This window comes from Myotis brandtii, unplaced genomic scaffold (assembly GCF_000412655.1).
Source record: "Myotis brandtii unplaced genomic scaffold, ASM41265v1 scaffold708, whole genome shotgun sequence".
Taxonomy (NCBI): Eukaryota; Metazoa; Chordata; class Mammalia; order Chiroptera; family Vespertilionidae; genus Myotis; species Myotis brandtii.
The window spans coordinates 146725-162004 of NW_005370777.1; the positions used below are offsets into that span (position 1 = coordinate 146725).

The 15280-nt window shown below is 37.6% G+C and overlaps 1 protein-coding gene across 3 annotated transcripts in view; it reads left to right on the top strand.

The window, feature by feature from the left end:
• SLC5A8 (solute carrier family 5 (sodium/monocarboxylate cotransporter), member 8) overlaps positions 1-15266 on the top strand; it is a 47832-nt gene extending 32566 nt beyond the window's left edge. Inside the window, exons 10-16 of one of the 3 annotated variants that reach the window (XR_001359837.1) lie at positions 1812-1879; positions 3758-3844; positions 6324-6529; positions 9980-10083; positions 12771-12850; positions 13110-15006; positions 15038-15266. Coding sequence is in view for 1 of the 3 variants with exons in the window: in XM_005882338.2 (XP_005882400.1) it covers positions 1812-1879; positions 3758-3844; positions 6324-6529; positions 9980-10083; positions 12771-12850; positions 13110-13235 (671 nt within the window). In the remaining 2 variants the exon portion in view is untranslated. Of the gene's footprint in view, positions 1-1811; positions 1880-3757; positions 3845-6323; positions 6530-9979; positions 10084-11418; positions 11541-12770; positions 12851-13109 lie in introns of those variants that run through there. The other 2 variants (XR_001359838.1, XM_005882338.2) reach the window with 2 other exon arrangements.
• The last annotated feature ends 14 nt before the right edge of the window (positions 15267-15280 follow it).

A 15280-nucleotide genomic window follows, 5' to 3' on the forward strand; every position in this document is an offset into this window, starting at 1 on the left:
TGACTAACAATTTTTTTAAGAAATTGAATCTTTAACCTTAGCACAATAATGCTGATAGACTATCAAAGAACTTGTAAATAGCCTGTTTTAACCCATACTTCTATATATAATTGCCTTGACTAGAGCCTGGAGCAAGTACTTAATTTATATTCTTCGTTGTCCCCTAAATTTAAATAGTATTTAATTCTGGAACATAATTTCAGAATGATACAGTGTTTCCTGAAGAGTACTTAGACTGGCTTATTACAGGATTGTTGAAGCTGGGTGATTTAGTAGAACAAATAGAAGCTTTGGAAGCCAGACAAACCCCATCTTATTTCATTAATTTACTCGCTATTAGGCTTGAACAAACCCAATAACCCATTTGAGCCTCTGTTTCTTTTTTTAATATATAATTTTTATTGTTGACAGTATTACAGATATCTCCCATTCCCCCCGCCCCCTTTACCCATTTCCATCCAGCCCCAACCCCCTCCCCCCACCAGGCCTTCACCACACTATTGTTTCTTTATATGGGAAATAGGGAAAGATATTCACTATGAGGTTTAGAGATAATGCATATTAAATAAGAGGCACTAGCTGGTGCTCAAAGAAGAATACTGCTGATGATTAATAATGAGATTTATATTAAATGATCATCTCAAGGTTTTACAGTAAGGACTTCATAGAGAAAAAGAACATGGCAGATGGTTGGACTGTGCTTTCAATAACTTTGAATACCAAAATCCACAATGGTGACTGTTCACGAGCTACCAAATGGAGAAGAACCAAACTAATACTATTTACATTAGGATTCAGAGGCATAAAAATCATTGCAATAGGAGCTCTTTGCAATAAATTAATGTAAGGTTTTCCAGATTATTTACCCAATATACTTAACAAAGGTGTGAGGTTTAGTGTAAGATAGAAATAACATAATATGAGGAATGCACTAATTGTATGATGATCAAATTTCTCGTTTATTTTTCTATATTTTGAATTTTATGTGTGGGAAATTATATTGACTAACATCAGGCAATTTTTGCTGAATGCAAGTCTTTAAAAAGAAAATTGGGGTGGGGTAAGTTTTCCTATAATTTAAACAGTAAAACTTGTACTTGGAGAAAATCTGGAAAATGCTGAAAGTCAAAAAAGTCCCATGATCTGATTACCAGTGGTGGCTTGTGAATTTCTATAAACAAGTTTGGGGAGAAAATTTAGCAGAAGGGGGACTATGATACTTGTCTTGAAGCTGCCTTTCTTTGCTACCTTAACAGGAAAGGCTTGGGCCTATCGGTGGAGATTATGGGCGGGTTTAAGGTCCTAAACCTCTTCTCTGTATGGATTGCCACTTCCCAAAAGAAATGAACACTTAAAGTCAGAAGGCTCTAATTTCCGATGTTTATTACTCCCCTCCCCCACCATGTTGTACAGAGCAGAGTTGAATTTGTTCTATTTTTGGCAAACTGAAAACAGAGATCTGAGCCTTCCTTTACAAAAAAAAAAAAAAAATGTTGTGGAGGATTAGATTACTAACACAATAGTTCTTAGCTTTAAAAATCCCTATAGTTAATTCTAGGGATTCTTTACTTATATAACCTAACGTTGTAATTAATCCTCGGACACAATGTCAGGATTTTCTTTCTTCCTCACACACTGCTGATTCTGTAGGAAAACACCCCTTTCCTTTTTTAGCTGGCTCTAATGTATGCGGCCATTCTTCACCACAGTCAGATTTCCCACTTCGAATCAAAGGTGTGGTGGCTTATTCTGTTGAGAATTCTAATCCTCTGGGTCTGGACTTTACATTGGCTATTGCATCGTCCATCCAGGTGTGCTGTTTGGAGTCCTGTGTATTGGAATGGCTGCTTTGGCATCACTAATGGGAGCTTTGTTGCAGGTAAGAGCTGACTCCTTCCTCAGAACTTTGACTCATAATCACTTTTTGTTTTTAATGCTGATGTGACCATCCTTCCAGATTCTCCTTTTATGTATTTAATACATAGACATATCATGGAACAGAGGTGACCAAATTCTTAAAAATTTCTTAAATTAAACTTTCTATTTAAAAAAAATTCATTTTTATTGATTTCAGAGAGGAAGAGAGAGGGAGAGAGATAAAAACATCAATGATGAGAGAGACTCATGGATCAGCTGCCTCCTGAATGCTGATGTGCCCTGACTGGGAATCAAATCATGACCTCCTGGTTCATAGGTAGATGCTCAACCACTGAGCCATTCTGGCCGGGCTAAACTTTCTATTTTGAGAAAGTTGTGGGGATCATTGTAAATTATGAGATCATTGTAAATTTACATCTATAATAATAAAAGTGTAATATGCTAATTAGACCAGACGACCTTCCGAACGAAGCTAGGGCTGTGAGGGAAGCCGGTGCCGGCAGCTGGGGGAAGGAAGGCCTACTCTTGCATGAATTTCGTGCATCAGGCCTCTAGTGTAATTATAAGAAGTAATCCAGAGATCTCATATATATGCTTTTACCTTCCCTCCTTCAAAAGTAACATCTTGCAAAACAGTAGTACAACATCACAACCAGGATATTGACATTGGTACAGTCAAGAGATGGCACATTTCCATCACCACAAGGATCCCTCATATTGTACTTCTATAGCCACTTTCACTTCCTCCTGCCCCTACTTCCTCTGTAACCCGTGGCAACCACTACTTTGTTTTCTGTTTCTATAATTTTGCCATGTCAAGAATGTTATAGACATGGAGATTGGCTCTAGAGAAGCTGTGAACTGACTCCTTAGCATTGTATCATGAGTCCACATCCTCCTCAAACACATTCTTTGTCACAAGTATCCACAGCCCTGCCTAGTTCATAAGGTAGGCTTTTTCTCTGTGGACAAATTAGTGTGTTCCTGATGCTTCTTTTATGGTTCTGTCTACTCCCCAAAACTAGCTATTTGATTATTGGGAACACAGATCTCTTGGAAGTTTCAGCTATTTGCATTTTTCCATTCTTCACATTGTAAAATTTTTTCACTATCACCAAAGCAAAGGTTGCAATTAGGCAATTAGTTTTAAATCTCTTTCTAGATGATTTGATCAATCTTCTTTTAAATCACGTTTTTCATTCTAGTTCCATACTTAGGGAACCAAAGATAGCATTGGTTTTTTTTTGCCATCTGTGGTCACTTAGTAGTACTTATGCGTAACATTGTTTTGAGGAGAATTTTAAGGCTATCAAAGCACGAATGAGTGATGTAATTGATTATTAAGGTCTAGGAGAGTGGTTCTCAACCTTCTGGCCCTTTACATACAGTTCCTCAGGTTGTGACCCAATCATAAAATTATTTTCATTGCTACTTCATAACTGTAATGTTGCTACTGTTATGAATTGTAATGTAAATATCTGATATGCAGGATGGTCTTAGGCGACCCCTGTGAAAGGGTTGTTCGACCGCCAAAGGGGTCGCGACCCGCAGGTTGAGAACCGCTGGTCTAGGAGAACAAGGCTGGGAGGACTGATGTCACTGTTGACTTACGTATTCATACGGGAGCTCCCATTGTCTTCTGGGTCTCCACCTCCATTACATTTTGCTTCCCATATCAGGGTACCTGAAGGAGCATATGGATACTTGAGACTAAGAAGCAGAAGCTTCCAAGTTCTAGTGATCTCTTTGCCAATGACAAGGCTGCCATGCTTTTCCGGAGGAACCTGAATACCTTAAATCCTCATCCTGATGAAATTACTTTGAATCATTTTAATTCTGGATTTGAGATTTCTAATTGCTGGCCTTATTATTTTTGCAGGCAGCGCTCAGCATAATTGGCATGATTGGTGGACCACTCCTGGGCTTGTTTAGTTTGGGCATTTTGGTTCCCTTTGCCAACTCAATTGTAAGTATAAATGAATATGTGTAAGGCTTTCTTTCCAAAATACATTAGCAGCTTTACAACTTTTTCTCAGTTGTAAAGACGCTATCCATATTAGTGACTTGTCTCAATGACTTAGATCACTCATATCGACTTTGCCGGGTTGTACAATGAAGTTCTATCCACTGGGACCCTGCATTTGTGAAGCTCAGTGGAAGCTGCCAGAACAATATAGTGCAATTTCAAATATTTATACTATAACCAAGGGGAAACATTTCTTGTGCATTTATCTTTTTGGCCTTCATGAAAATTAATTGTTAGCAATTAAAGAAGGAGATTGACAGACTTGGATATGAGAGATTTAAGGATGATAGAGCGGAGGATACCTGTGAATATCCAGAGTACAGCAAAGAGGAGCACTGAAGTCTTCACCACCTTGGCCAGAAAGTTTCTACTCCTGATATTTAAAGCTGTAGCTCCAACAACATGGTTCCAGCCCCAAAGGGGTGATCATAATTGGGAATAGTAACCAAAAGAGGGAGTAGGCCTGCTCTTCTACATTGATAGATCAGTGCTTTGAAGAACTAAATTTTGTTTGGACTAAATGAAGTTGAAATTATGTATCTGAAATTCAGGCGAAAGTCCACTGATTCAGTCTTCTCAGAAGATAAACTTCAGGAAAAACTGATCCCATATATGGTTATTTCAGACAGATGGAGAATAACCACAGAACTATGACTTTACATTTAGAATTCAATGTCCCTAATAATGTATTAGGAATTAGTAAGGCAGATACTAATAAGGGCTCTACTGTCACTATTATTATTTATTCTCAATGAAGTATCATATAAAAAGCTAGTTTGTTAGAAATTAATTTTAATGAAAGAGAGTGGTTTGTGTCTACCTCAGAATGTTAAGCCTTTGATTAGACTCTTTGCATTATGAAATACATAGTGGTTTGATTACTGCCTTTTGGTTTTTGACATTTATTTCCACCATGAGTTGCCTTCAGAAAAGCTGTAGGTCCAACATGGTGTGTGTGTGTGTGTGTGTGTGTGTGTGTGTTTAAGAGAAATAAGATAGTGGTATTTTTTATAAAAAGGGGGAAGTTCCTTTACTATATTCACATTTTCACCAGAAGAATATCTACCCTCACCTTAGAATGGACTTCCTCCTTCCCTCCCTCTTTCTCTTCTTCCTTCCGTTGCTTCTCTTCCTCTCTCCTTTTCTCTTTCTTTCCCACCCTCTCATTCACTTATTTATTTATTCATTTGTTCAATAAATATTTATGGCTTAAACCTGTCCTGGGAGTAGAGAACACTGAATATTTCTGCCTACATGGGTTTTATAATTTTATGTGTCCAGTCATGTACAAAGCAAGTCTGACCTGTTAACAGCTGGCCATCCTGCTATTTCAACTTCATATTATTTAAAATATATATTTATTGCCTGCCTACAGTATGTCTAACACTGTGGTAAGTGTCAGGGCATCAAAAATAAAGAAACCTAATTCTGCTTTCTAGGGTTCACAACTTAATGAAAAGGCTTACAGTCCTTTTCTGCAAAATAAATCCTCTGACCTGGTCAGCAGCCTTCTCATTCTCCCATCAATGCACCATTGTTGTTGTTTCAAACCCTATCATTTTGCTCATGTTTTCCCCCTTACTTCAAATATTCTCTCCTGTCCTCTGTGGAGCCTGGGGTACAGGCTGCCCTCTCTGATCATTATTCTTAAAGAAAGGGGGAAATTTTACCACAGAGGAAGGGGCTTCCCAGCTCCAGGTTTGTTTTCGTCCCCATCATTTGGAACTAGGGCTTAAATCACTCAAGGGCTGGCAGAACATCTGGATTACTGATGAAAAGCTGGGGTGGGGGACCCAAATCTCCCACAGATTGGGAAACCAAATGCCTTTGGAGAGGACATCTCCAATTATCTCTAGAAGGATTTGGCGTGGTAGTATGCACCAGTGAAGTCATTTCCCCCCCTAATTACCTTGTGGTGCAGTTGCAGTCATGCATGGTGTTAAGTGTAGGAATAAACTCAGTGTATGCTTTTTTCTTCACAGTCTGTGGCTCACATGGCATGCCATTTGTTCACAGATTAAATAAAACTAGAGTTGGCCTGGAGTCAGCTACGGCCCTGTTGTAGTAATTTGGACGTGAAGAGACAAGAAGGTCAGAACAGAGTGCTGGCCATAGAAACAGAGTGGTAGAATTGCAAGTATGAGACATATGAGAAGAAAAATGGGCACGAATTGGTGATGGACTAGATAGCGATATGAAGAAAGGGAATGGGATTACAGCATCCTCAGGGCTGAGGATCATGGGCCTATGCGCTCTTGACAAGAGGTAGGGATCTTGTGTGTGTGTGTGGGGGGGGAACAGTTTTATGAGGAAGCTGGTAAATTTGCCTTAGACCATGTTGAGCTTAACCTTCTAATGTTAATTTCCATCTCAAAGCAAATGGAATTGTTTTTCTTTTAAAAACACTCTTGTTTTGCAGGGAGCACTTATTGGTCTGCTGGCTGGATTTGCTGCTTCTTTCTGGGTTGGAATTGGAGCTCAACTCTATCCCCCACTTCCTGAGAGAACCATGCCACTAAGCCTTGAAACCTATGGCTGTAACAACACATACAATGGGTCGAATTGGATGACAACCACAGCAATGCCATTTTCTACCACTGCTTTTCAAGGACACAACGTTGAAAGGTATTGAATTAAGCTTTATAATGTCAAAATTTTAAAAAAATATATGTGACAGGTAGAGAACCCTAGTTGCTTTTTGTCATGCCTGCAATAGTGATTTTTGCATAATTCTGAAAGGAGGAGAGATCATGGGGCTTTCTGGCTATAATATTTTGTTCAGAAATAGAAAAAAAAGCCACATTTTTTAGTTTCTATAGAAACTTCTGCCTCACCTACAGATCCAGAGAAGACTTGAATAGTAACAACAACAACAAAAATTCCATTATAGGTAAATTCTATGAAATACCAGCTCTATTGGGATTAAATTGTCTTTGTCAACTGAAAAACTTTTAAAATGAAAAGCTCAATTATAAAAAAATATATTGCTTATACAGTCTTTGAAGTATAGCCTTTACTGATTAAAAGCTATAATTATCTAAATGTGTTGAAAGTTGCTATTTGTCCGGATTTCAAGTCTTTAGAGCACTAGCAATGAACTGCATCTGAGCTCTTCGTGCTGGGGTTTTCATCTCGAAGTACACTTTTGAGCTTCTGGATACTGATGCTGTCTGATTTAATGCAATGATGTAGACCTGTTGGTAGATTAGTGTTTATTATATAGTGAATGTGAGGGCAAGGCTTTCATTAGTGGGTATACAGTTGACCCTTGAACAACACAAGTTTGAACTGCGCGGGTTCACTTATACACAGATCTTTTTTTTCAGTGAATGTATACAGTACTGTAAATGTATTTTCTCTTCCTTATGATTTTCTTAGTAATATTTTCTTTTTCTCTAACTTACTTTATTCTACGAAAACAGTATATAACATGCAAAATATGTGTTCATTGACTGTTTATGCTATTGGTAAGGCCTCTGGTCAGCTGTAGGCTATTAGAGTTAAGTTTGGGGAGATTCAAAAGTTATACACAGATTTTTGACTGAGCAGATGGCTAGAGCCCCAACCTCTGCATTCTTTGAGGTTCAATTGTGTAAATGTCCGGCCTGAAAGCATAAAACCCAAAGACATGTACAAGGACTGGAAAAATGAGGCTCTCCTCCCTCAAAGTATTAACCAGGTTCCAGGTTACCTGGAATGAAACCGTCATAGAATCATTCCCTTGGAACACCCTTGAGAGAAGTCATGTGACCATGATTAGTGATTCATGTTCTAAGCAGTGGTTCTCAACCTTCCTAATGCCACGACCCTTTAATACAGTTCCTCATGTTGTGGTGACTCCCAACCATAAAATTATTTTCGTTGCTACTTCATAACTGTAATTTTATATTGTTATGAATCGTAATGTAAATATCTGATATGCAAGGTGTATTTTCAGGGGTCGCGACCCACAGGTTGAGAACCACTGGACCTAGAGAGAACTCAGCTGTGAGAATGCTTGTCAGTGGGAGTTCAGGGCTGGAACTCCATATGGTAGAAACTTCAGGTAGTTTCAGGGCCTGGGGCATATTTAGAGAGATTTGACTAGGTGGGCTGCTGTCCAACAGGGGTAAGGAAATGCAGGGAAATGGCCTGGACAAGCATGAAAGCACTACTGAGGGGCGTGTTGGGATCTCATTAGAGAGAGTCAGTCGGGGAGAAAATATTAATGGAAGGGTAAGGAGGAGGACGTGCAGGATGTTCTTTGTATTTACAATTTTGCTTATCATTTGTTCTGATTTTGTAAATACCTCTCTTAATTTAAGATTCTAAGAAAAATGGTTATTTGGATTCCTGAAACAAATAAATTTGCTGAGTTTTACTGTGTGCCGGGTACCATAATAATCGCTTTTATGTGTTAGCTTATTTATAAAATAACTCAGCTAATAAATAAGAAGTTTTGAGCATGAACTATGTACTCAGCTCTGAGATGGCTATTTATGTAATATTCATAGAAAGTTTTCCCCTCACATTCACTGTGGTTCCTGCCTTACAGGAAATTATAATTTAGCAGGAGAGAGTGTGTTAATATATACAAAACAATTCAGTAAACACAATAAGTATAATAACTAGCACCTGGTAAATAGCTAATAAAAACTTGATAAATAATTGCTGAAAGAATGAATATAAACAGAGTTGGAGTGTGGATTAGCACAGAGACTTCAGAGATGTACCACTTGAAGAATGCAGAGGTTGGCTCGAGGGAGAAGGTCTGGAACATTATTCTTGTCACAGAAAATGAGCAGAAGGAAAGTTGGACAAGAAAATAAATTACTGTTATTCATCAGTTTATGTTATTCATTAGATTCCACATATGAGTGAGATCATGTGACACTTATCTTTCTCTGACTGGCTTATTTCACTTAGCATAGTGCTCTCCAGGTCCATCCATGCTCATAGAAGCATCGAACAGACTGTCCAACCTCATAGGGAAGGCAGGGGAAGGTGGCATTTGGGAGGGAAGAGATCAACCAATGAACTCATATGCGAATATGCATAACCTATGGACACAGATGGCGGGGTGGTGGGGAACTGGGTGGGCGCTGGAAGGTGGGGTGGGAGAGATCAATGGGGGAAAGAGGGGACATATGTAATACTTTCAGCAATAAAGATTTAAAATATGAAAAAAATAAATGATTAAATAGTGCATTGAGATAAGTGGTATTCCTAGGCTGTCATGGGAGCCAGGAAGAGGAAGAGCCTACCTATTCCTGGGTGGAGTCAAGGAAACCTTCTAAGAGCGATATTACATGAGCAGGAGTTAATCAGGAGAACAAGGTTGGGCAGAAGGGACTAAAGGAAGGAATGTATATGCAGAATGGAGAAACAACATAGGCAAAGGCATGAAGGACTAAAGCCACATGACATCTTAGGAAATCATGCCTAGGTCAGCATCACTGGAGATGAAATAAGACACCCTTTGGTTGCCTGGCTACTGGGTTTCAGTTACCCAGATTCAGTTTTTTATTTTTTAAGTTCCTCACGGTGCTTCAGGCTGCTGGTGTTTACTCCTCTCTAGGATGCTTTCTTCAATAACTCTTTGTTATTCAGCTCTCAGTTCAAATGTCACTTCTTCACAAAGGCTTTCTCTGATCACACCTTAGAGTGTCATTCCCTCTTTCCACCTGCTAATGTCACATGACCTTGTTTTCTTTTCTATATGGTGTTTTCCATCAGTGGAAATCATTGTATTTATTAATTAGTTTCCTTATTATATTTATCTCCTCATTAGAATGTAAGCTTTATGAGGGCAGAAACCTTATCTACCTTTTTAATGATAGACCTTTTTAATGATGACAAGAATGGTGCCTGAGACATGCATCACAGTTGAATGAATACACCTGGACATTTAGTATAGGGTTAAGGTTAAGTCGTACTTTTAATTCCTGAACCAATACGATAAAATTGGGACAGCAGATTATGACACTAAAATCATTATTAAATATTATATTTTGACTTTGCCATGAGGATTATTGACACTCTTAGTTGCCAATAGCATTACATGAAATCTGACAGTTTTGCTTTGCTCTCTCTTAGGACTCCACTGATGGATAACTGGTATTCTTTATCGTATCTATACTTCAGCACCCTTGGAACTTTGGTAACATTATTCGTGGGAATACTTGTCAGTTTATCAACAGGTAACTATCTAAACATTAGTACTGTTGTACTTACTTACCTCTACATCAGTTTTTACTATACATGTTTTATAGCTATTTATGTTATTTCACCATAGTCCTGTTAACAGCTAAGTTTGATTATTTGTTCCATTTTACATGGGGAATTTGGAAGCAGAAGACTCATCTCTGTTTGAATCTTTGTCCTGTTATTTGCTAGCTGCATGAACATGGAGAAGTCTAGATAGCTACTCTGAGCCTTAGCTATCTTTTGTGTGAAATGTGAATAATAATAATAATAATAATAATAATAATTGACCTGCCTATCTCACAGGTTGCTTTCAGACAAAAATAAAATGCTTGAAAGAAATTGTACATGGCTACCACATGCTATGAATTTTACATATATTGTTACAACAACCCTGTGTCATTGCCCTATACTGACCTTTGTAAAATATAAAGAAGCACACACATGTAAGGAATAATGATTGTAATCTTTATATCTAAATGGTATGTGAAGGCTATTTTCGAATGTTCATCAACTTTGAAAAGTAATTTTAAAAAATCAGATTGATAATACACATAGTATACACTGCTCTCTTGGATTGATACAGAACTGTTGTCCTGGAACTTCATTTCTCCTCACGCCATGAATTCCCTTTGTCTCCCTCCTGTGTTAGATTCCCTTCCATCTAACTAATTATTAAATGGAGCACATGGAAAAGAGAGGAGATTCTGGAAATGACACATGCCTGAAAAAAGTGTCTTTAATTCTCCCTTATGCTTGATTGTTTGCGTGGAGAATCCTAGGTTGAAAAGAACTCTTGTTTCTGAGAGGATGTCTTAATTTTCTTGTAGCTTACTGTGTTTCTGATGAGAATACCAGTGCCATGCCACCTGCTGACTCTTTGCATGGGACCCACTTCACAATGACAACCCTAGGCCAGTGGTCGGCAAACTCATTAGTCAACAGAGTCAAATATCAACAGTACTTCTTCAAAATAGACTCGCCCAGGCCGAAAACTGACTTCTGCGCATGGGCCACGAAGTTTCAATCGCACTGTACGTGTGCCCGCACGTGGTATTTTGTGGAAGAGCCACACTCAAGGGGCCAAAGAACCGCATGTGGCTCGCGAGCCGCAGTTTGCCGACCACAGCCCTAGGCCTTCAGTAGGGTCCTTTCAATCTGAAGACCCGTGTCCTTCAGTTCTAGGGCATTTTCCTATATTATTTCATTTGTAATTTCCTGCTATTTTCTGTTTCCTCTTTCTGGAAATTCTATTTGTCAAATGTTTGAGTCTTGGACAGTTCTAATTTTCTTATCTTTTCTCTCCTATTTTCTATCTCTGTGCTTATTAGGTCTACTACATGGGATATTTTTTTTCAATTTTCCGATAATTCTCAAAGGAGCACTCTGATCCAGCCTTGAGAATAGTCTGTAAGGGAAGGAGGACAGGTAGGAGGCTATTGCAGTAATCCAGGTGAGCGATCACAGTGGCTCAGACCAGGGTAGTAATGTGGAGTTGGTGGAAAGTGCCAGGCTCTCTAATTTCTTACGCTCCCTCACACATGTACATCCACAGAAATCAAACTAGGGGAAGGCACTGCTTCTTTATCAAATGTGTAATGACTAGTTAGAACTTCTACACCCTGTCCAAGTATGTGTGATGTCTTTGTTTGAAAAAGTCATGTTCTCTCCATGTGAACAGGCATCCAGTGATAAAACACTTCAAACTTCGTGAATTTCATAAATGTCTTATTCCCACTCCACAGCAGCAGTGAGCACCTTGGAAAGAATATAGAAACATAAAACTCTGGTGCTCCTTGGGAAATATTTTAAAATCTACTGTAGGATACTAGGAATCTGTAAGAATCCAGACCAAACAGACTTGAGTTGGTGTTTCAGTTTCACCTAACCATGTACTGTGTGTCATGAGTATATTTCTTCATCAGAAAAGTAGGGTAAATAATTCTATGAGTAAACATTCATGGTCATAATGGTCACTTTGGACATTTAGTAAAAGTCAGAATTCAGGGGCCCCTCCCCAAAAGTTCTAACTGGGTCAGTCCGGGTTGGAGTCCAGGAATCTGCTTTTTAAGTACTTCGCCCAGGTGACTTGAGAAAGAGGTAGTTTGAAAACCACTCTTTGAGATACATGGCTTTAAAAAGCATTCTCTTTGATCCACAGAAGAAGTAACAAACCAAAGTAAAATCTTAGGGAAGAGGAATTGGATCCAATACCAATCATCATATTGGTTTTTATTTAAATAATTTATTCAGCAATTCATAATTTCCTGCGTTTCTTCACACACATCTACATTCACAGCCACCAAATTGGGGAAAGGCAACTTTACCATCTGAAGCAGAGGCAGATGATTTGATATTTTATTGGTAGGTCATAAAGGATGCTTTAAAAACAGTTTTCCTCCCAGTACTGGGCCAGGTGATGCGCTCTTTAGTTGAGTACCTGATGAGGCAGTTGGCTTGCACTTATCTTAAACTCCTACTGATCACAGTGAGAGCCTTACAGAAACCGAGACTGAGGCAAGGGACATGGTGGGCTAGTCTCCAGCACTGCTTAAACGATTTCCTTTCTCTTTGTGTTTTATGAGTGTGTAGAGTCGAATGTGCACAAGTTAAATGCTTGCATGATAGACTGGGTAATTATAAGTATCCTTTTAACAATGCAAATAATGTATATGTTTTTCAGGAGGAAGAAAACAAAACTTAGACCGAAAATTTCTATTAACTAAAGAGGACATGTTATTCAATTTTGACAATTTTAAGAAAGTAAGTTGGCTTTCTTTTTCCTCCAATTAGTATGACTGTTTTTATCACCGGGAGAGATTCCTAGTTGGTCTTTATACCCTCCTGAACTCTGATGACAGGGAAGATATTTTCCCTATTTCATGATCTGTTTTTGTTATATGTCTCCCTCAGTAGACTACAAACCTGATATAGAAAAAGAAAAGCCGTAGTGACAATTATTTAGAATTGAATGAATGAACAGTTTCTTTCTTCTAATCACCATGTTAACATTTTATTTTAGAAGGAGCAAGTTTTAGGCTATAAATCTCACCCAGTAGAAGAGGGCGGAACCGATAATCCTGCTTTCAACCACATCGAAATGAACTTCACAGACCCAAGTGGCAGGACCAGCGGGACTCACTTGTGAAGCAGCTGTTATACTTGATGATCGTACACGGTGGCCCAGTTTTATATATTTTCTAAGACAATTCGATCAGGTTTAGATATATATATATATATTTTGTTCATCATGAGTGTTTTGGGGGAAATCTTCGGGGGATAAAATGTTGTTACAACAAAGTCCTGACTTTCCTCATTTACACTTACTCATCGATGCTATGGTGGAGTCTAGAGTTTCAGCATCAGCATTTCCCTCTCTCAGTTCTTTATTTCCATGAATATAGTTGTGAAAGTTATGAAAGTTATGACTCCCTATGTGCCAAAAGGCTAATACACACATATATACACATACTTAATGGTCAAAAGCATATTCTTAAATTCAAGCATTATTAAAAAAATTTCCCATGCTTTTGGTGCTAGCATATAAATTTTGGGGGGATTTCCAAAATCATAACTAATATTGAAAAGAGTTTTTCTCTCTCCTACTACATACTCTATACTTAGGGAACAATGAAGTAATAGGTCTGTGTTGTATATCTCTTTGCTTCTCATTGACTCCTATCAGTCCAGGGCATATATTAGCCTTGGGACCAATTCTGGCTCAGGAAGGTGGAAATCAAGAAGCATGCTGTTTGGGACAGAACATGGGTCCAATGATCAGGTCTTCTTGGCACTGTGCTTCTATTCTTACGCCTTTATGCTTGTTAGCTAGAGTTCCTGGCCACTGGCTGCTTGTGTTGTCTTCTTAGACTCCAGTTCTTAGCTGCATTGCTGGTTTCTCACCCATCAACTTTGGTTTTGTTGTGCACTTTACCTTTGATTGCCTTCCTAGTTTCTTGTTTACTCTGTTGTCTTGAGACACCCCATGTGAATCATGCTGACCCACGTCCTGGCTCACTAAGCCCCAGCCTGTAAATTATAAGCACACATGAACCTGCTACTGACTGAAGTACCTTCAACAGAGGTACTCATGGATTTGGTGATCCAAGGACATTTACACTATTAAAAATGCCTAAGCTCCATGGAGTTAGATGATTACATTCAATGCAATTAAGTTGAATTTTTGAATGTCAACTAATTTGTAATTAATTAAATTTAATGATACATAGGCTTACAGATCTTGACTTCTAGTACACTCACTCCGTTAAAGAGCTAAATTACATAGGCAAACACTACTATTGTTCTTTAATGTTCATAAATTATTAAATATATGCCTTGTTCTATGTTTTCACATTTCAAGTAGCAGTCTCAAAGTTATTTTGTTTATTTTGCTACCTTTCTAGCTAAGAGTTTGATAAGGCTTTCATCAGTTTTTATTTCCTGCAGTACCCACATTAGATATGGTTTAGAATTGTGTTTACTTTTAGCTTTGCAATATTTGAAAATTATTTCAGAAATATTTAAGTACATTAAAATATTATAATTAAGTTTTTGATTATTTTCTGATATTAATGTAAGCTTACTCTGTACATTTATGGTTGCCAATTGAAAACATTAAGAAACAAAAAAATAGGAAGTAGCTTTTATCTAAAACAGATTTATATAACATTTAAAATGTATCCAAATGTTTCATATGTGTATAGATGTTATTTTTAATCAATGCATTTGTAAGCATACATTGAATTTTGTATATCTGTATGTTTTAATGAGTAGAAAGACATAATAATATTTCTTTTATGTGAGTGTGATTTGAACTATTGTTATTTATTTAATAATCCTAAATGCACATGTGTGTAGAATTCTTCAATTTTAAAAATCAAAATCAGGTTAAGTTTTTTTCTCTCATCTGGCTGCCATGGGTTTTGCAATGTAGTCTTAGTGAGAGATAAGGTACTTCCATTATTGTCCACTTTCTTTTACCGAAGTATATCTTTGTGATATTAGGAACTGTTGTTCTTTTGTTTTCATAAATACATGAGTGTCAGATATAATACTTAAGAAATCAAAGTTATGTTATTATTATTAAAAAATATTTATCTTATCTAAATCTTTGTACAAAATCAAAGAGAGGTAAAAGTTACTGTAGTATAATATAAATTAAATAATCTAATGTTCTTAATTATTTTTTTAAAT